This window comes from Sturnira hondurensis, unplaced genomic scaffold, assembly GCF_014824575.4.
Source record: "Sturnira hondurensis isolate 20B ecotype Veracruz unplaced genomic scaffold, ASM1482457v3 Scaffold0008640, whole genome shotgun sequence".
Taxonomy (NCBI): Eukaryota; Metazoa; Chordata; class Mammalia; order Chiroptera; family Phyllostomidae; genus Sturnira; species Sturnira hondurensis.
The window spans coordinates 14,397,842-14,419,536 of record NW_028081271.1 but is presented as its reverse complement, the minus strand read 5'-3'; the positions used below and the strand labels follow the sequence as shown (position 1 = coordinate 14,419,536).

Genomic DNA, 21,695 nt, shown 5'->3' with positions numbered 1-21,695 from the left:
AGCCCTGGCTGGTGTAGCTCAGTGGATTGAGCGTGGGCCTGTGAACCAGAGGATCACGGTTTGATTCCCAGTCAGGGCACATGCCTGGGTTGCAGGCCAGTTCTCGGCAGGGGACTCACAAGAGGCAACCATACATCGATATTTCTCTCCCTCTCTCCTTCCCTTTCCCTCTAAAGATAAATAAATAAAATCTTTAAGAAAAAAGCAGCAAGACAAAAGGAGAGAGTTACTTACAAAGGAGTGCCCATAAGACTATCAGCTGATTCCTCAAAAGAGAACTTACATGCAAGAAGGGGCTGGAGAAGTATTCCAAGTCATGAAAGGCAAGGACCTACATCCAAGACTGCTCTATCCAGCAAAGCTTTCATTTAGAATGGGAGGACAGATAAAGTGTTTCTCAGATAAGGTCAACTTAAAGGAGTTCATCATCACCAAGTCCTTATTTTATGAAATGTTAAAGGGACTTATCTAAGAAAAAAGAAGATAAAAAACATGTACAGTAAAATGACAGCAAACTCACAATTATTAACAACCACATCTAAAACAAAAACAAAACAAACTAAACAAACAACTAGAACAGGAACAGAACCACAGAAATGGAGATGACATGGAGGGTTATCAGTGGGGGAGTGGGAGGGGGAGAGAGGGGGAAAAGGTACAGAGAATAAGTAGCATAAATGGTAGGTAGAAAATAGACAAGGGGAGGTTAAGAATAGTATAGGAAATGTAGAAGCCAAAGAACTTGTAAGTATCATACATGGACATGAACTAAAGGGGGGAATGTGGGTGGGAGGGGGTATGCAGGGTGAAGGGAAGTGAAGGGGGAAAATGGGACAATTATAATAGCATAATCAATAAAATATTTTTTTAAGTAACAGGATGATGGGTTTGTTTTTTTTAGAGACCTATTCCTTTGTAAGTATCTACCAAATTTTCATTACTGTCAAATATCATATAATTTGTATTAATAAAGTATAAATAAAGATTCATATTAATGAAGTCCATTGAAATAAAGTGTAAATGGAACCGGCCAACCAAACACAATGAAATGCATTAAAACACCAGCAGCAGAGGAAAACGATGGAGCCTCTCTCCATGCTGTGTCATTGTGAAAAGCTACACTGCCCATAAACCAGAACATGACTCGACCTGAATTGAACCCATGGCACAGGGAAGTGCTTTATAACTGAATTTCACCATCCAACTGAATAATTCATTATTTTTAATGAATTTCCTCTGTTCTGAAAGTAGCTATAGCCAGTCAGCGAAATCAACCATTATAAACTGGGAAATTGCAGAGAAAGTTTTCAAGTCAGTCCATTTAAAACATGCTTAGTCTGCCTATTTGTCCTTTTTATATTTATGGCTGTTAGTTTATATGGCCTGAGATGAAATTTTATACGACTCAGTATCAGGTGGACACTGATGGTTGCCTACCGAGCATCCATCCCACTCTGCACACTTCTCACAGTGGCATACATTTAACTCAGACAACGAACAATTACCACCAAGCCAACGTGGGCAGCGGAAGCTGCCCCACTCCCAGCTCCCAAGGTGAATCCCGCTGACCCCACTCCCCTCGCCCCAATGATGATTCTGAAACTCAGGCCTATGCTCAAGGCATCCCCCTTGATTTAGATTAAGGAGAAAACATATGACTTAATTCAGGCCAATGACACAACAGGGGTGGGTTTGGGAGGGGCGGGTGTGAGAATAGCACTGTCTCGTTCTTGTGAGAAAGCTACCAGGAGAGATGCCCTCTACTTGAGAAGGGGAGGCCTGGGCCTTCCACAGCCATTTCGCCGCCATGATGGAAGTCAGCCCAAGGACAAAGCCAACACAGACAGAAGAAGGCAAAGATGAGAAAGCAGGTCACAGTCCATGGACGGCGCCAGCCTTCAAGTTACATTTTAATCACAAATTTCGTTATTTTTTAAGCCTGTTTGAATCAAGTTTTCTGTGCTTGCATTCTTGAATTGATTTGAGAAAGAAGAGAGGGAGACATTGCTTTGTTGTTCCACTTATTTATACACTCACTGGATATTTCTTGTATGTGCCCTGACCAGGGGATCGAACCCGAAACCCTGACATATCAGTACAATGATGCATTCTAACTAACACACAAACATAAATGAAAATAAAATTATATGGTCAATCCTTTTCTTCCTTTAATCCCTTATCTTAAACAAAAGTAAATTATAAATTATAAACAAAATAGCCACACAAAAGTTACAATTACAAAATTTCCATAATTTCATAGAGTTTCAAAAACCTTTTTAAATCAGAATAGGGATCAATATACCATTAAACAGCAATTAAACAGAAAAGTATAACTTAACTAAATGGGATTAATACTTAACCTAGTATGCAAGGCTCTGAAATTCAGCATTGCCAGGTAGAAAGAAAAATACATAAAATTTACAGTAAGACCAAGGTAATTGTGGGAGGATGAACAAAAGAAAATTGGAGACTGGGTGAAAAAGAAATTGGAAAAAATTAATACGCAATTCTGAAAGCAACCATCAATTTACCCAATGCAGTTCTTCAACAGGAACTAATAGAGTATCTTCAGACAGGGCACGTTTATATAAAATGAATTCGAGGGAAAACTAGCAATTTCATGACACCTTCAAGAAGGCAAAAGTTATCTTCTAGTCCAATTACCTTTCTACTGTCCTTCAATACCTTCAGTTGATGAGTCGACAGCAGAAACAGATGAGGCGCCAAGCAACAGATGACGCCTCATGCCGGCAACATCCAATTTCCAGAGGAAACAACAAGGCTCTGATATTTTTTCCAAGGGCTTCTATGTTTCCTACCACACACTAGGAAAATCTCATGCCTCTATCTTCTCAGCCTCAAAAAGACCTAAAAAGAGGGTGAATCTCTGCCCTCCCCTGAAGAGCCAGCCTATCGGACAAAAACGGGGAAAGAGACCATAAAAACGCAGCGACAGAACCTCTGGGGTCAGAAAGCAGCAAAGGCTTGAAACAGGCTCAGGGAGGAAGGTCACTGGTTCCACTTACGTGGGAGAGAATGTGAAATTATTCCAATTTCTTATTTCCCCACAAAGAAGTTCTTCCAAGGCCATCCTCTTTCTTCATCTTCCCATGTATTAAGCATTTTATCAAAAAAGACAATTGCCTTTCAAAGAGTTTGACTGCTATAATTAACCAGTTTTTACCAAAAACCAAGTTCCCCAAAATGATTTTTCTCAAAGTAACCCTTTGAGGGCAGAAAATTTATCTAGTTGATTAAAAGCAGCAAGTATTCCTGAGATGACCAGATTCAAGATCGGCATACCCAAATTAAGTCCTTTTCTATATACGAGCAAGAATCAATTAGAGGATATATCTAACATACCTAAATTCCGTAACAGCAAAAATGACAACCTACTGAGGAATGAACCTAACATTAAATACATAAGAACAGTTTAAAAACTAGAGAAGTTTACTAAGACTTCAAAGAATAGCTAGATAAGATACACTGAGTTACTGGATACTTAGTCTCAAAACTGTAAAGATATTAAGTCAATAAGCTGAAGAAGCAACACCAAGAAAAAAATGTCAGCAGGATTTTCATGAAACCACACAAGTTTATATTAAAGTTCTCTAGGAAAAGAAAATGCTCAATAACAGTAAATATTTTTTGAAAGATAAGATCTGCCGTAAAGGGAAACTCACTCCACTAAATATAAAACAACACAAAACAACAGCAATTAAAATAGTGTGGAACAAGCATAAAATGGAGACATAAATCAATGGAACAAAATATACCATGTCCAGAAATAGATCCATGTAAATATAGAAATTTGACATATGATAAAGGAAGTTTTTTAATCTTTAAGAACAAAGTATACAATAAATGAAGCCAAAATGGTCTATAATTTCAATACACCATTATTAGCAAAAATTAAATAAGTTAATCATCTACAGTTTTGGCAAGAGAACAGAAACTGGCTCACCATTTTCAAAGACACTTCGTAAAAGTTAATATCAAAATTTAAAATACACATACCCTTCAAGCCAGCAATTATTGTACTCTATGGAAATACACGCACATGTGCACAAGGACATAAGCAAAAGACATTCACTATATCAGTCTGTAATAGCAACAATTGGAGAAGCAGTTAGTACAGTAAGTTAACAGTTAAATAAACAATGATATATCCATAATACAGTATAGTAGACAGAAGAATAAAATACAACTATATGTATTAACATGTTCTGTATACATGTACTAAGTGAAACAGGAAAAACTAGGTGTCCATAATAGTTGCCATTAAAAATTTAAATTATAAAATGAAATTCTATCTCTATGTAAATGCAAAGAACAATCTAGGAGGATACCTATCCATTAATAGGGGCCCTTACACAGAAAACAGAACTAAGGTCAGGTACGTGAAGGGAGAGTTTCAATAGTCCATAGGTTGTTCTTCAACAAGTGTGATCTCTCTCTCTCTCTCTCCCTCTCTGCTTCTCTCCTTCCCATCTACCTCTTTCTTGCACTGAGAGTTGCAATCATATTTAATATGAGGGCCTCTGTAAATCATGAAGTCAAAAATGACATAGTTTTCCCGCTTGGGATCCTGAGCGTAAACAGAGTCTCAAGGTTTTAGTAAAATCAAGAACAAAAGGAGCAAAAAAGAGGCTGACTACCCTAATACTAGGAAAACAAAAGAGTGACATACCATTTAGCCCTCCCCTCCTGAGCCCTCAATGGGTAAAAGCAAAACTTTTTGAATGGGAGGACCTCGAGACCAGCACCAGGATTGAAACCCAACTGTTTTGAGGCCAACAGGGAAATCCCATTCCCCTTTCCACACGACTGACCCAGGGAGAAGAGCTAGGACCCAGGTTTCAGTGCTCTGTTCTCCACCTCCTATCCATCTCCTGAACCCAATCATTCGACCCAACGTGGTTCCACTGTAGTGAAACTCAGAATTCTCCTTCCGTGGTACAGGAAAGAATGCCTTTGCTCCTGTTAGATGTGAAGAAAGAAATACATAGCACGGTTGCTGCGCAGTCATCTGACAATCACACAAGAAACCACCCTAAAGATTAAGCACCTTCATGCCTCCTTCATGGAAGAGGGCCAAGCACAGGGCCATAAAGTCAGAGCTCTGACTGAACTTGTCCCAAGGTCTCTCTACCTCAGGCAGTGTCAGTTAACTAAGCGAATAAGTAAAGCTTTGTTGCTAAAGCAACAAAGTTTGATTTGGTTTTTCCATTAGCTGTGACTCAAACCATCCCTGCTAACAGAACAGAGTAAGTAAAACCTAATGCTTATTCTTAATAGGATAATTTGAAGCCTTCTATCTGCAGTGATAATATATCCCTATTGATATTGGCATCCCTGTTGAATATTTATTCCCCACTGATGACAGGATGCTTGTAAATTTTATCACAAATAATGTTCAAAGAATACCCTCTGTACATTTAGACATTTGCATTATTATTTCTATAGGATAGATTCCTGGGTATGAAATTACTAGGTCATAGAGTTCTCCTGCTCTGCCTGCCTTCTCACCATAAATTATCCACAACCCTGAAAGATAAGACAAGCCAAAGAAGCCTGCACAGAGAACCAAGAAAAACTTCTACGGAACCTGCTTTATAATAAGCCTTTGGTGAAGAATTTCAAACTAACAACTAAGAAAAGATGCCTTGTGTCACCTGCCACTCTTACAAGAAGAATTTGGTCCAAGAACAAATGTCCATGAAGGACTTATGGGTTGACTATGAATTGCCATATAACTACATGTAACTCAATACCTAACTTTCCAGTGTTATAATGTTGATAGTATTTGACTTGGGTGTTAATGGACAATTATCCTCATGATCACCATCAGTATTGTAGCCATTTATGTCAATACTCTATCTTCTTTCTCCCTTTACTCCCTTTATTTACTTTGATGTACAATATCTGAGGAAGACAGTGTCTCTCTTTTCTGACTAGCTCTCTACCAATAATCTTACCTACCCCTTGCTCCATTCATCTGTTTACATGAGGATATCATGTCACTCCCAGTGACTGAATCCCTCCACAATCTCAGCTCCAAGCATCTTGCTCTCCAAGTAGCATCTCCTATTTTTCAAGATCATTCCCTCCAGAAACTCAACTCAAACAATCTTTGGATTCAACGGAGACCTATACTCCAATGATCCTGGTACCTTTTCACCCTGCTCAACCTGGTGTAGTCTTTAATTACTCCTTAACCAGTTTGTTTTTCTCCCCATTATAGGTGACATTCAGTATTACTTTATATTAGTTTCAGGTGTATAGCATAGTGGTTAGACATTTATATAAATTACAAACTGACCCATCAACACACCTAGTACCCACTTGGCACCATACATCATTATTATAATATTACTGACTGTAATCCTTACGGTGTACTTCACATCCCCAGGGCTATTTTGTAACTACCAATTTGTACTTTTTAATCCCTTTACCTTTTTCACCCAGCCCCCCAAACCCTCTCCCCTCTGGCAACCATCAGTCTTTTCTCTGTATCAGTGAATCTGTTTCTGTTCTGTTTGTTCATTTATTTTATTCTTTAGATTCCACATAAAATGAAATCATACAGTATTTGTCATTCTCTGTCTGATCTCACTTAGCATGATACTCTCTAGGTCCACCCATGTTTTCACAAATGGTAAGATCTCATTCTTTTTATGGCCAAGTAATATTCCATTATATACAACTACATCTTCTTTATCCAGTCATCTTTCCCTTGACTAATTTAAATTAAAAAGTTGTAACCATTTCCTTGCATATTCCCTTCATTTCATTGCCCGTCTCTGGCTTCATTATCCTCTGGGCAAAACTCTAACCCTGATTAAAAACAAGTTCTCTGCTGACTCTGTGTCTGTAGCTATGCAGGTGAATGAATGTAGCAGGTGAAAATCACAACTGTGGCGACTGGTCTCACCTGAAATTTGTGACCAGCAACCTCAAGTAAGCCCTTAGTCTTCCTAGCAATTCTACAACTTTTCACTAATCTATTTACTATACTCACCTTCTAGTTCGTATCTTCTCCTTTCTACCTAAACCTATCATATTTCTTTCCCCACTTTCACAACTGAAGCTCTCTCACAAAATGCTTCACATGTCACTTAAGCAATCAAAATAGAACTTACACAGACTCCTACCCTGGAAGAAGCAGAACAGAAACAGACTCATAGAGAACATTTTGACATTTGCCAGATGGGAGAGGGTTGGGAGGATAGGTAAAAAAGTGAAGGGATTAAGACGTACACATTGGTTTCTACAGAATAGTAATGGGGATGTAAAGTACAGCATAGGGAACATTGTCGATAATATCCCTAATAACTATATACGGCGTCAGATGGGTACTAGATTTATGAGGATGATCACTTAGTAAGTTATACACTATCTAATCACTGAGCTGTACACCTGAAACTAATATAATATTATTATGTCAACTGTAATTGAAAAATTAAAAATGACTTTTAAGAAACAAAAAAAACAGCTACTCTGAAATTTATTCATGTCAATGCATCTATATCAATATACTCCACCGTGATAGTTACTTTTATACTGTCAACTTGAATGGGTCACTGGGTGCTCAGTTATTTAGTTAAACATTATTCTGGGTATGTCTGTGATGGATGACATTAACACTTAAATCAGTAAATTGAATAATGTCCTCCCCAATGTAGGTGAGCCTCATCTAATCTGCTGAAGGTATGAACATAACAAAAAATCTGAATAAAGGAGAATTCACTCTGCCTGACTGTCTTCCAGCTAGCAATGAGTCTTCTCTGGCCTTTGGGCTCAGATTGAAACATATACCACTGGTTCTCCCAGTTGTCAGGCCTTCAGACTTGCACCGGAGCTACACCATTAGCTTTCCTACATCTCTAGCTTGCCAACAGAAGCATGCATGTATTTATTTATTTATTTATTTATTTATTTATTTATTTTCCCTCTATGGTCTCTCAAACCCACTCCACCAAGAGGATTCATATCAAGGTCGCCAATGCCCTTCAGGTTGTCATATACTACAGTCAATTCTCAATCCTTATCTGGGTTCATGCAGCACATGTCACAATCAGTCACACCCACCTTCTTGAAACACTTTATTAGGCTTCTGTTACAATTCTTGCTTCTTCAGCTACATCAGGAAGAATTCTTTCTCCGTACCATTTATTGGTCCTTCCTTACCTCTCCAATCTTTAAACATCATGGCATTACAGATTCAGGTAACAGACTTGTTCTTTCTCCTTCATCTACATTCACTCCCTTGGAGATCGCATCCAGTCTGATGGCTTTAAAATTATCTATAGCACACAGATGACTTCCAAATGCACATGAACAGTCTAGACCAGTCCTCTATTCAATGACATCGAATCTGAACTGTCCTGCCTATCCCGAGCTCCAATTCCCTAAAAACTAACATACCAAAGTACTCTACCTTAAAGGCTGGTAGGGAGTAGTATTTTTACATACTCAAAGCTACCCAGAAAACCACTAAGATTCAGCCAGGAAACACGCACACGCACACAGTAGGGACTGAATGATTTCAACTTAAGAAATCCAACATATTTTGCCAAATTACACATAGTAAGTTACGTCCTTCGGCTTTGCTGCGTAAATATCCAGTGGCTCAATTTCTACAGCAGTAAAGACGGCGTGGAAAAGACAGTATTCTAAGGGCGGCCACTCGCACAAGCTGGGGGGGCTGGAGGGACCGGGAAGCACAGTCCTGACCGACAGAAGCTCCGCTAAAGCCTGCAGGCGGTCGGGGGGCCTTTTCCGGGATGCTCGGAGGTGGACAGGAAAAAGAGGGTGTCCGTTTCTAAGGAATCTCCCACAAACCGCCCAGGGGGACTGAGCACCTCCAGGGTGGGAGAAGGCTCAGGCAATACCTTAAGGTCTGGACCCGGCTTTAGAGGAGTGGGGAGGACGCGTTACCCGGAGAAGAGCCAGTTCAACGGGTTCCCAGCTGGATGACTTGCGGAGCGCCACCACAGCACGGCCTGGAACCCAGGCATCCAGGAGACACACCGATTCTACACACTTCACTCCCGCGCTTCCGAGTCCGCGCAGGAGCGTCACGGCGCACTCGGTACACCTCAGCTGTGGGAGGCCAATATCCACTCCCCCTCCTCCAGGGTTAGCCCCGCCCGCGTTCGCCGCTCTGCACAGGCAGCAGCCCTCCCACCACTGGCCGCCAGGCTGGATGGTGCGCATGCGCGCAGACTCTCGCCGCTGCGGGGCACTACGGGAATTGTAGTTTCTGTGCAGGTGCCGTGGGCCGCGAGAGTCCTACATCCCAGCAAAACCTGGAGAAGTCAGAACACCCTCGCCACCCCCGATCCTGATTCTTATCTTCACACCTGTCCGGTCGCCTCGCACTGACGCGCTGGGCTTCATTCGGGGTGCGCCCCAAGGGAGAACTCGAGACCCCCTCTTCCCATCCGTGGGCTGTGCTGGAGGAGGCGGGGTCCACTGCCCGCCCCTCGCCGCCACCCTCCCCGCCTCCCACCCCCCCCTCCCCGGCCGGTGTCGGGCCGGTGCCGGGAGAGAGGCGGCGGCCCCCGCAGCGGCCGCAGGAGGGGCGGCGGCTCTGGGTGCCGCGGGCGATGCCCCTGCCGGGCTGCTCCGGCGCGGGGCTGTACGATCGGCGACGGCGGGGGAGCAGGCGGGAGGCGGCGGCTGCAGCAGAGGGGCCGAGAGCTGGCGGCGGCGGCGGTCGTGAAGGGCATCAGCGACGGTGGTGATGGCATTGCTGATGTGAGTGTCTGCCAGCTGGGGACCCCGGAGCTCCCGAGCTCCAAGCGGGCGCCCGGCGGCGAGCGGGAGCGGGAGGCCAGCCGCGGCGGAGGGATGCTGAGCGCGCGGTGCAGAACTGGGTCTGTCGCCGGCCGCCGCCGACCCTCTGGCTGGGGCGGCCGACGCCGTGGGAACAGAGCCCGGCGTGGGGGTCCCAGACAGAGGTGGGGGCGGCGCAGGCTGAGGGGCGTCTGCGATTGTTCTCAACACCCCTCCCCCACCCTGCCCCGTGTGTCTGTTTGTCACTTGCAGCTGAAGATGGAAAGAGCCAGGCGAAGGGGAGGCGGCGGCGGCCGCGGAGGCAAGAATGTGGGGGGCTCCGGCCTAAGCAAGAGTAGACTATATCCCCAGGCCCAGCACTCCCACTACCCCCACTACGCGGCTTCAGCCACCCCTCATCAGCCTGGGGGCGCAGCCGAAATCCAGGAGCTGGCCTCCAAACGAGTGGACATCCAGAAAAAGAGATTTTACTTAGACGTGAAGCAAAGCTCCCGGGGCCGGTTCCTAAAGATAGCCGAAGTCTGGATCGGGAGAGGCCGGCAGGACAATATCAGAAAGAGTAAACTGACCCTTTCCCTGTCGGTAGCAGCAGAGCTGAAGGACTGTCTAGGGGACTTCATCGAGCATTACGCCCACCTGGGTCTGAAGGGCCACCGGCAAGAGCCAGGCTCCAGGAGGAGACCGAAGCACTCGGCACCCTCCCCACCAGTCTCCGTGGGGTCCGAGGAACACCCTCACAGTGTCCTCAAAACAGACTACATAGAGAGGGACAATAGGAAATATTATCTGGACCTAAAGGAAAATCAGCGGGGTCGCTTCCTAAGGATTAGACAAACCATGATGCGGGGGACTGGCATGATAGGTTATTTTGGCCACAGTTTGGGCCAAGAGCAGACTATTGTCCTCCCTGCACAAGGAATGATTGAGTTTCGTGATGCCTTGGTTCAGCTGATTGAAGACTATGGCGAAGGGGACATAGAAGAACGAAGAGGTGGAGACGACGACCCACTTGAACTCCCAGAGGGGACTTCTTTCAGAGTGGACAATAAAAGGTTCTACTTTGATGTGGGCTCTAATAAATATGGAATTTTCCTGAAGGTAAGTGAGGTGAGGCCACCTTACCGTAATACTATTACTGTTCCATTCAAAGCTTGGACAAGGTTTGGGGAGAATTTTATCAAGTATGAAGAAGAGATGAGGAAAATATGCAACAGCCATAAAGAAAAGAGAATGGATGGCAGAAGGGCCAGTGGTGAAGAACAAGAATGCCTCGACTAGAGTGAAATTGAACTCCATCAGGCAAAATTTAAAATCATAAATTGGCCAAAAGTACTGATCCATAATCATTTGAAGAAGTTTTTCCTCTTTTTTGGCCCTGTGTTATTAGTGATACCTCTATAGTTTATACTTCAAGGAGTCCGATTCTCATGTTGTGTTATACACAGAACACTATAATTCTTATGGGGATTCCCAACTTCCTAGAGCTAAATAGTTTAGCTGCTTCATCTGCTCCAGACTACTGAAGTATGCAGATCAGCACAAAATGTGACATTCTGACCTTCTAAATACCATAACTAAGATTACATTGCACTATGACATAATCCTGAAAAAAGATACATATACTTAATATGGAAGTGTGAATTACTATTTAACAAGTTCCCCCCAAAAGTACCCCATTCCTCCTTCATTAAAAGCTGCTAAGCTTACCTGTAGGACCATTACCACAGAAACAGAAATTGACCTCAAGTGTAGTGTACATATGCTTATTTATAAAAGTACAAGTAGAACTATATTAATTATCCATTGGATAACTGAATATTAATCAGTAATATTAAAGTATCAAATCTTAGAGTTACTATAGTATTCTATAATTTCAAATTTTCTGGTAACCCTACAGTTTAGAGTTGCTGTATCAAAGTCATGGGAGAGTTTTAATTGGTTATTCTAAGTTAGAATCAGTTTCATCTTGTGTTTATTATATCATATATTTTTACTGACTTAACAAAGTTTCAGGAATTACTTTTATGTCACTTGGGGGGGAAGCCTCTTCCTCTGGCTTTGCCATGGAAATCTTGGTGTTTTAGTTTTTCATGCTAATTTGAAGATTATGAGAGGTTTTTCCCCCCAAAATATATCATGGGCTTAAGGTATTATATTTTATGCTTCTTCTTTAACACTCTTTCAGAGGGGTTGGTGCACCAGTTCACTGAAATAAAAAGACATCTGTAATAATATATTTTAGTAGCACTTTTGCAATTGCCACCCTTAAAACCGAGTCAACACTTCCAGTATAAACCTGACTTTTACAGATGTTTTAATTTCAGGGGAGAAAAAAAGGATTTTTCTAAAAAGCATTTAGAATATAAATTTTCAGACTGGGAAAATATTATTTGAAGATTGGTTATAAATATGTTTGAAAGGAAAATTCAGGCATTTTCTAAGGTGCTCTTTATACTACTTAACAAGGTTTACTTTAAAAACAAGACTCACCCATTTACATGTATTAAAAATTACTTTCCAGGAAGTGCCACAGCAATTTTTCAACACCTAAGCAATTTTTTAAACAAGTGGTTATAGTGTCTATGTGTACCAACCCACCCTGTATTAACTGACTCAATTTTTATCTGTTGAGCTACATTTTATTCTGAATGAAATTGTTGTCTTTTATCTTGGCTTCATTCCCTTCCCACACAGTAAGTCCATATAACCACGTTTAAGGGCCAAACACTGATTTCAACCCCCAAATATAGCTCTCATTAATGAGAGCTGGCTGCATGGATTGAGATCAGATTATAGCTCTTCTCTTATACGCTACACGGAACCCAAGGTTATTTTAACCATTTTTTTCCCTTCAGAGTTTTGTCCCCAAATACGTTGAAGTTAGGTCACTAGGAAACTTTATGATACGGATTAAGAAAATTAATTTCACTGGTTTATGCTACTTAAAAACAAGCATTCAGTAACCCAGACCTAGATGCTGCTGTTGGTTTGCAGATTGTATTTCACATTTCCTCAAGTAATATGAAGGAGTGTCATCAGTTCATTCTAATTGTGGACCTTCTGGATCACTATGGAACAACCGAACTTGGAAGATAATGTTAGTACTAGAGTTAATAGCACATGGTGGGTGTTGAGACCCTAAAAGTAGCAAGGCTCTTCAAACAGTGCTAACTGTAAAAAACGATTGTAGGCTTGGTAAACGTAGTTTCGGGTATATAAAGGAGTGGTGTGCACTTGAATCACTGTACTACTGATTGTTATTGCTGCCCATCATAGTGCCTATTAATAATAACCTGTCAGATTTTGGCAAACTGGAGCTGTGAATATCCCAGTATTTCAGTGTTCCTATCACTATTGCTGTGACTGTATACTCTCTCTTAAAACCTTCCCTTCCAAAATATTTATATTCATTAAGTCTAAATGATTCCTTTTTTGGTTTTTAGTCTGATAATATTTATGTGTGTGTCTATATATATATACACATATTTATGTGTGTGTGTAATATATAATATATATTACACATACACACAATACTATGTCAAAGATAACTATCTTTAATTTACTGTATATAAATATTATTAGTTTAATTTTGCACTAATTAGTTAAGTAAAGAATTAGTCAAGCAGCCAAATTTTCTACATTGTATGTGTACTTAAAAGTTTTTACCATGTCAAAGCTACAGATTGGACAGATGCATATATACCGTGTATTATCGGCAGTTGAATACACTTTAGTATCGTCAAGCCTTCTGCCAGTCCTTTTGTTTCACTTTCCTCAGAGTTAATGTATTCATTGAAAAATGAAATTATGCTCTGTTTTTTGATACTTAAAATTCCCAATCAATCACTAGCCATAATCAAATAAGATCCAGTTCAAAACTCTGGTATTAAGACATGTATTGCCATGTATCTTATAAAATAAGCTACTATTCTTATCTGTGCAATATACATTTTATTTATTGTCATTTGTGACATAAATGGAGCTGCAAGTGTACATGGTATTCTTCAAAATGACAGGATCCCTGCCTTGAAGATAAACTCTTCGGGCAACTGGATGGTAGAAGTCAAAAAATGAGCATTAAAGTTAGTAACCAAAATTACTGTATAATTCTAAAACACTGATGATGTTTGCACATAATAACCTAAGCTAATGTGGTACAGACTCAAACTGTAATAATATAAGCTAATAGTATGAAATTTGGAAACGGGTTCCTCATAATAGTTGGCAGTGTGCTCCTAGCAATGGAAAGCAGCACTAATCTGTTGCTTATATGCAAAAGATGCAATGTATTATAAAAGTATTACTGTTCTGCCACATTTTATAATTTTTCTTGTTAAAGCCCCAAATTGCCATGTCCCTTAAACTTGAGTCAAACACAAGCTTATTTGCACTAAAGAGCATGGCCAAAAAATAAATGACAGGGTGGAAAAGCTGGTTGGAACCTCTTGAAATAATTGGTTCTAATGGGAGAATTTCACATTTGTCTATTTGAAAGCTATATGATCCAGGCAGACAATCTGTCAGTTCACTAATTTAATAATGCACTTTACCTTTTGTATATATAAGATGTACATTTATGCCACTTGACAGGTGGGATGTGTTTCAATAACTATGTAGTTAGAATCTATAGGGTGATCTCTTGCATGCATATGTTTGTGTTGGAACTGCTGTAGTAACGAGTTTCCATTAAATCAGTGTAATGGACAGGGGTAGAAGATGCTTTTGAAATAAATCCCAATACATTTAACGAAGAATTTTAAAGTAGAGTTCGTATTTGTATTTTTAAGGACTAGAATCAATTTTAAAAAACCTATTTCTAACTCAGATTAATATTACAATTGAGATTATATTTAGTTGAGCCTCCCTGTAATACCCAGAAAATTGATTTGGGGAATTTGTGCTGACAAATTTTTTTTGAATGATTCTGTTTCATTGTTGAGATGTGTTTAAATAGCTAATGAAAAGACAGTACATGACTGTATTAGAATTAAAAGTATGGTTGGCTGACATGGTGTCATTATGAAAACACCCAGACTAAAGAAATAAAATCTCAAATTGAGGAAATGCAAAGAGCCCAAGAGCAATTGCTGAGATAAGTACATTATTTCAAAATTTGCAGAAGAACTTTCACCAAACAAAAAGGGTATTGGGGGACGTAGTGTATCCTTTCATCCTAAAAACTTCCTAAGATGTACATTCAAAAACTAGATAATTGTTGCTTAATAATAGGTTGTGTGTACTTTACTAAGAAACACTGTGTACTAACAATTCTTCAAGAGTATGCTATATTTACTGCATTTATTTTATATCTGTGGATAAGAATCATCATAAATAGTCATCCTATCTTAATATAATCATGTATTTATATTGTAATTTTGCAAATATTTTCAGTAAAATAAACATTTATTTGAGCTGCACAATTTGAAGAGGATGAAATTGGAATATACCCTTAGATGCTCATTTTTAATAAGCAGCTACCACTGAAAAATGTACAGTCATTCCTTTAGGTTTTGTTTTATGGTTTATTAATATTTAAGTGACTAGGACTTCATTTGAATTTTTAAGTGGTGTCCTGAAGATAATTTTTCATAAGTGTAAGATTTTTTTCCTGCTTATTTTGAAATGCCTTTCATTAGAGCTCTTCATAAGAATTTGATTTCAAGCTTTATGTAAGGATTTTGCTTGGTCACCACATAGTGGGAAGTCTGCCTTTACCAAAACACCAAACGTCTTTGGCAGGATAAAAATCTAAAGTAAACCACTAAAAGAAGTTAAAATTGATTCTATGCCAACAGGATAATACAGGTATAAAATTTATCACTGCCAAATAAGATTCTTAAAATCTCTCTGACATTAAAGATTTCTTGAATCTCCTAGAGAAAATAGTGGCTAATGGCTAGCCTATCGGAGAAAGAGAATAAGGAGGTTAGCATGCTGTTAAGACAATCCGTGGTCCACAGTGTTGTCACAGTGAGGTGCGGTGAAGATGTGTTTTCTCCACTTAATCATGTGAAAACTGAGTTTTTAGATTACAGTTACTCTGTCATAAATTAAATTTACCCAAATTTATGTAGGTGGATCTTAAAAAACAATATATTCACTTATTTTTGTATATGTAAAAAGAAGTCTTTTTTCTTAATTTGGCCTGACTTGTAAGTCATTTAAATTCATTTTAGTAGTGGGTTTTTAATCAGCATTTTTGAGTAAGAAAAACACAGTATTTACATGCTACAGATGGGTAGAAAGTAAAAAGTGGCAACCAATTTCTTGTTTACCTTTCTAGAGTTACTCTGCATATACAAGCATATCTGCACATACATATATTCTTTTGAAACATGCAAATGAAATCATGTCCCATACACTGTCCTGTACCCAACTGGTATTGATTTTAGGTCTGTCGTTATGAGTGACTATGTTCCTTGTACTTGATCTAGTTAACATGACATTTATGTTGTTACCCCAAGAGAACCTCAAGGAAATTTTGAATGATTCCCACTGGTATTTACTTAAAATACTAATACTATGTGTATATATTAATTTTTTAAATATATGAATATCATTTCTTCTCCCAAAGCCTAACCATCTTGCCTTCCTATTTTCCCCCTTCCTTCCAAAGTATTGATCTTTTTCCTGAAGTAATACAGATCGAGACCGCAGGATATTAAATTATTTAACCAAGTATTATTTTAGATTAACTGTGTTATCTAATGAAAATCACCCACATTAAAAATGTTAACAAAGTAATCACTTTCAGTCAATTTTTTACTGATTCTGTTACTATTATTTTTAGGGGAAAAAAGCAAGTGAGTTCAAGAGCGAACGAGTACTAGAACTTACAGAGAAAGGTTATGTCATGACTTAAACTCTTTTTATTTATTAACGCAAGTTTTTATGTTTTTGATGAGAAAGGCATAAGATTATTAATGAATAATTTCTTTAACAACTTAGTCAAATCCAAGACTGTTTAGGGGTAAAAGTAGTCCTGGGTATTTACAGCACTGATTCCCCATTGACCCCCCATTCCGGAGCCAGAGCCTGCCAGATAGCCCTGGGGCCTGAAGGCACAATGATGATTTGGGGAAAGAGTAAAAACTTCGGGGCAATGAAGGTACAAGTATAACTAAACCACTCCATTCTATCCTTGAAAAAATGTGAGATAGCAAACATAATTGTTTCAAACTGAAGTTAGTGTGATTATTATTCCTGAAAACGTGAACAAAACTGCTTTCACAGTTCCCCAACCCCTCCCCCGCAAAATAATAATTTTTATTCACATCAAGGCAGCATTTAAGTTCATTTTTCTAAGGACCACCAAGGAAAATTATTATCTGAAAAATTAAAGTTTCTATACTTGAATCCTGAAGGACACTTATTATAAAGCAGCCAAGGTCTTATACTTAAAAAAATATATAAGAAGAAAAGAAAATGATCCTATACTATTAGGAATATCTCAAAGAATATGTGGATTGAGAAAGAATTTTTAATGGATTGGTTTCTGAAATTTTACAAAAATGTTAAAAGGTTGTTGAAAAGTGAAACGTTTATTTAAACTGTAGAATCTTACCTCCATAATTGGTGGCATGATTTTCTGTTTGTAAAATGGAGTGGTGTTATTAGAAAACAGGTGCCTCTTAAAAATATATTTCTAAAGCATAAGAAAGTTTGCTTCTTTTATTTTAATGGCAAATAATTATTCTTTGCAGAATCTATAACATTGGCAAAGATTATGGGATAAACATCGGACATTCACTCGTTTAAGTTTATAATGGTGTGTGTGTGTATTGTTCCTTATTTTAAGAGAGGGGTCAAAAGGAAGGTAAATTCACCTTCAAGACTGAGTTTTGCTTAAATTTAGTCTAAAAAATATTAGCTATTTTCGATATTTATTCAACAAGTTTTCCATCTTGGTGCTCTGTGGTAAATTATGTTTTAAAAAGTACTTTCTTCAAATATCCCTTTTGAAAAAGTTCTCATTGAGGCCAGTGGCATCTACCAGTAAAGAAAAACTTATTTGTAATGAGTTCATTAGTACTGCTACAGTGAAGTTGGTTTATGGTGTGAATACGAAGGAAATACTCACTTAAATGGAATATATAGTTACTTCTTTAATGTTGTTGACTTTTTGCTAAAATTGACTAGGAGTTGTCTGTCCTCTCATTTACCCCTTTACACTTGGCTTCTGCGCTGTTTCATTCAAAGTTTTCATTGAAAATATTAGGGGTAAAGAAAAGGAAAAGTAATCGCTAAGAAAAGCGTTCATAGTATTAAAAAGTAGGAGTTGCTCAAAGTGCGAGTTTGGAGAGGGGGGCACTGTTGTTGGTTTTTGTCTTTATCAAAACTATGGTATAAATCTGGCTATTTGATTTCAGCTGATTAAATTCAGAATTTCTTTTATCTGAGATGCCTGCATTAGAAATATTTAGTATTTTCTTTTTCTTAGAGAAAATGGCTCTTTAGGATAATACTCTCCTTCAGGATGCTATTGGTTATTTGTTGTGGAATTGACGATGTTGTCGCCTAGAGGTAGCCAATGTAAAAGAGGAAAGAGAAAAGAGAATGGCGATGCCTGGTTATTTTGCTTGCCTGTGACACAAGAAGTCACTGTAACAGAAATGAAAAGACATAAGTTGTTCTCAAAGCGAAATCCCTATATATTTAACCTTTAAAAGAGCATTTGAGGAGAATAACAATACCTAATTCTGCCAGTGTGTGACCTGACCGAGAGCAAATTATTTAACTTCTCTTGAATGGCTTCCATATGTGTAAAATGAACAGGATTGTGCAGGAAGGGTAATGTTTTCTCCTCCTCCAAACTTTTTAAAAGCTATATCCATGGAGTGTGAAAGAAAAATATAAATGGAGAATATCATAAATGGGGAGCGCAGGAGAGTCTCTCTTTATATTGAAAAGAACTATAATAATGTAGCAACCTGTGGTGATACCCCCCCAAAATGCAAAAGTGTCAGTTTTATGTATATATTGGTTTAGCCACACAAAATAAAATTTTGTTCCTATTTCTTCTTAAGGCCCAACCGTTGTATACAAACTACATAGCTACCCTATGCTTTGATTTTTTTTTAAAGAAGTATTTTTATTATCTATAGGAGGTCTCATTCTTTGAAATCACCACTTGTTTCTACACATTCCATAATCATTTCTCATATTCTGCATGGCAAAAGAATTTTAAAAATTATCATCACTTCTTGAAATGTCATTGTTTCTAAAAATAACTATAAATTACATTGCTAAATGATACACTGCAGCTCTCTTTGCAGTGGTCCCTGAGAATCAAGTACTGCTTTTGACCTCTTTTTCTTGGTCCTGTTGAACATCCTATGTCACAAATAATGACATTTAGCAACGAAAGTAAAGAAGGACACTTAACGGGAACACTGTGGTTCTACTTTAGAGGACTTACAAGTAGTCAGGTATGCAAAGATAAGAGATGGTAATGGGTCTGTTCATTTGCTTTTGGAAACTGCAAAGGTTGATGATTGGAGGGGAAGAGAAGAAGCACAGGAGGTCTTGGTCTAGAGGCATTTATTTGGGCACCCAGTTCTTCCGTATGCAGCGCTACCCCACTGTCAATAGGGAGGATTAAAAAAGAGTGACCCCTTACGCATCTCTTGGTGCCTCTTTGTTTATCAGAGACAATATTTAAGTGTAACAAAGTGTATTTTGAAGTGTGTACACACGTGTATTTTGTTCATTTCTTCCCTCCTTTTCCTCCCTGCCTACAACACTGTAACCTGTTAGAAGTGGCTAAGAACATCCATTTCTTTCACTACAACCCATGGCCCTGCTCCATCCTATTTATTTGTTCAGGTGACAGTTAAAACAATAAAGACTAAAACTGCTTTTTAAAAATGTGTCAGTTGCCCTATGAGCTAGACCTATAGACTGTGAGAAAGAAGGGTTATAACTTCACTCAACTAATGTCAACACTGTTATCATATTTCTATATAACATTTTAGGTAGGATGTATAAGAACATTCCACTTGGGATGATACAGATTGAAAGGTCCATTACTCCAACTTTTCAGTATTCAGTGGATATTCAGAAAATATTTTGACTAGTGTGGTTGACAGGTGATTTCAGAAATGATTTTAGCCTCTAGGAGAATTGCACTATGATCATTTTAAAAGAGAAGGTGGTAACCAAAGGAAGAGTCAAATGTATTAGTACTGAAAACTATTATTTATTGAATACTCGCCATGTATTAGGCATTGCTGGGCCCCATATATTTACTATTTCAATCCTCATAACAACCCTCTTATCATCTTCATTTTAATATTCCAGAGGTTTAGAAATTGGTTCAATATTTTAGAACTAATATATCTGAACCAAATTGACAACAAGGCAAAGACTGGGCTCATTCAGGCCACACAAACCCTAAGAATTCTGAAAATAGTCTGCTGATTAACAAAGTACAGTCTACCCCCAACCACCACTATAAATAAATCTGCCTCTGATTACTAGAATTATTTTATCCCAATCTGTTTCATATAAATGGGACTAGTTCATCCAAGAGACATTTACTTGCTTATATGAGGGTTCATCTGGTTGGTTCGAGTATGTTGTGAATAAAGGCAATTTATTTTATCTTTAGTATAGTTTTTATAGATTGAACCTCTAATTTCAACTATCAATGTTTCAAAGAAATGTCAATTTTTAAAGGCATTAGATGAGAATGTAAATAGATCACCTCAATTCTATTCTTAAGGGCAGAGAGTAAACAAATTACTCTTCACTGTGGGTCTACAATTTTATTTTCACCAGCCAAAAGCAACTGGTTATGTTAAATCAGTTGAAAATGAATCTTGTCTATGCCAGTCAGAGTTTCATTGATTTTTTTTGCCACTGTTCCTGCCCTCTTGCTCTTCCTACGTTGTTCATTTTCATATTTAATTACTAAGTTTCCTCTTCTTTGACTCCAGCAGAAAAAAACTGAGATAACTACCCTATTTATAGGTAGACATTTTTCTCTAGGACTCTAGGCCAGCGGTTTTCAAACTCTGGTGTGGTTAAGAATCACATAGAGGGTTTGTTAAGCCACAGATTGCTGGCACCCACCTCCAGTTTCTGTCCCTTGGGTCTCCAGGGAGTGGGGACAGAGGACCAAAAATTTGCGTTTCTGACACATTCCCAATGCAGTTCCTATGGAGACCACACTTAAGAACCACTGCTGTAGGCTGATGTGGTTTTACCTTAGATAATGAAGGAGAAACTTGGCCAAAACCCATGTAGGTGGTAGCGTCTTGGTAGAGAGAAGATTCAGCACTACTCATTCTGCCGTGCAAAGTTTACAAATCCTAAAACAAGCAATGTTTTTTTATAAGTTGACTAGAGCTTAGGTAAAAATTCTTTCTTTTTTGTCCTTCCACTACTTTTAATAACTTTTCTTAGTTCCCTGGATTCTTTGACAGCCACCTTGAGATAATTCTGATGGGAAGGAACAATTAGGAATCCATATGTGAAAAGCTTAGCTTTCAAATTTAAGGAGACAAGCACATTTCTAATTTATTAGATAACTCTGATGTATAAGTCTTAGCAGAGGAAAGTGAATGATTTCTATACTCAAGAATTATTAATACAAGTGTTAGTGAATATTAAGTGTTTGGACTTTAAGAAAATTTACAATCAGTTTAGCCATTTAATTTTACATATTGGACCTATGATGGCACTCAGATGGTTGTAATTACTAAAATAAAGTAAGTAAACAGAAAATTAAGGCTAAAGCTTAAAATACTGATTATCTCTTAAGATATATGTGGTAAGAAATATACTAATTTCTTTTAAAAACATATTTTCACCATCTTCATGTATCTTATCTATATGTATAGGATAGAGGAACTATACATATACTGTAGTATATTTATGGAACTTTTTTAAAG

At 38.6% G+C, this 21,695-nt stretch overlaps 1 protein-coding gene across 3 annotated transcripts in view; it reads left to right on the top strand.

Annotated features, from left to right (window-relative positions):
• Positions 1 to 9,320: 9,320 nt before the first annotated feature.
• The window catches only part of PURG (purine rich element binding protein G), a 36,800-nt gene continuing 24,425 nt past the window's right edge, over positions 9,321 to 21,695 (top strand). For 2 of the 3 annotated variants that reach the window (XM_037055322.1, XM_037055321.1), the window contains exons 1-2: positions 9,321 to 9,762; positions 10,054 to 10,899. In XM_037055322.1, coding sequence (XP_036911217.1) covers positions 10,060 to 10,899 — 840 coding nt within the window. In that variant the 5' untranslated portion in view covers positions 9,321 to 9,762; positions 10,054 to 10,059. Of the gene's footprint in view, positions 9,763 to 10,053; positions 13,261 to 21,695 lie in introns of those variants that run through there. The other variant, XM_037055320.1, reaches the window with a different exon arrangement.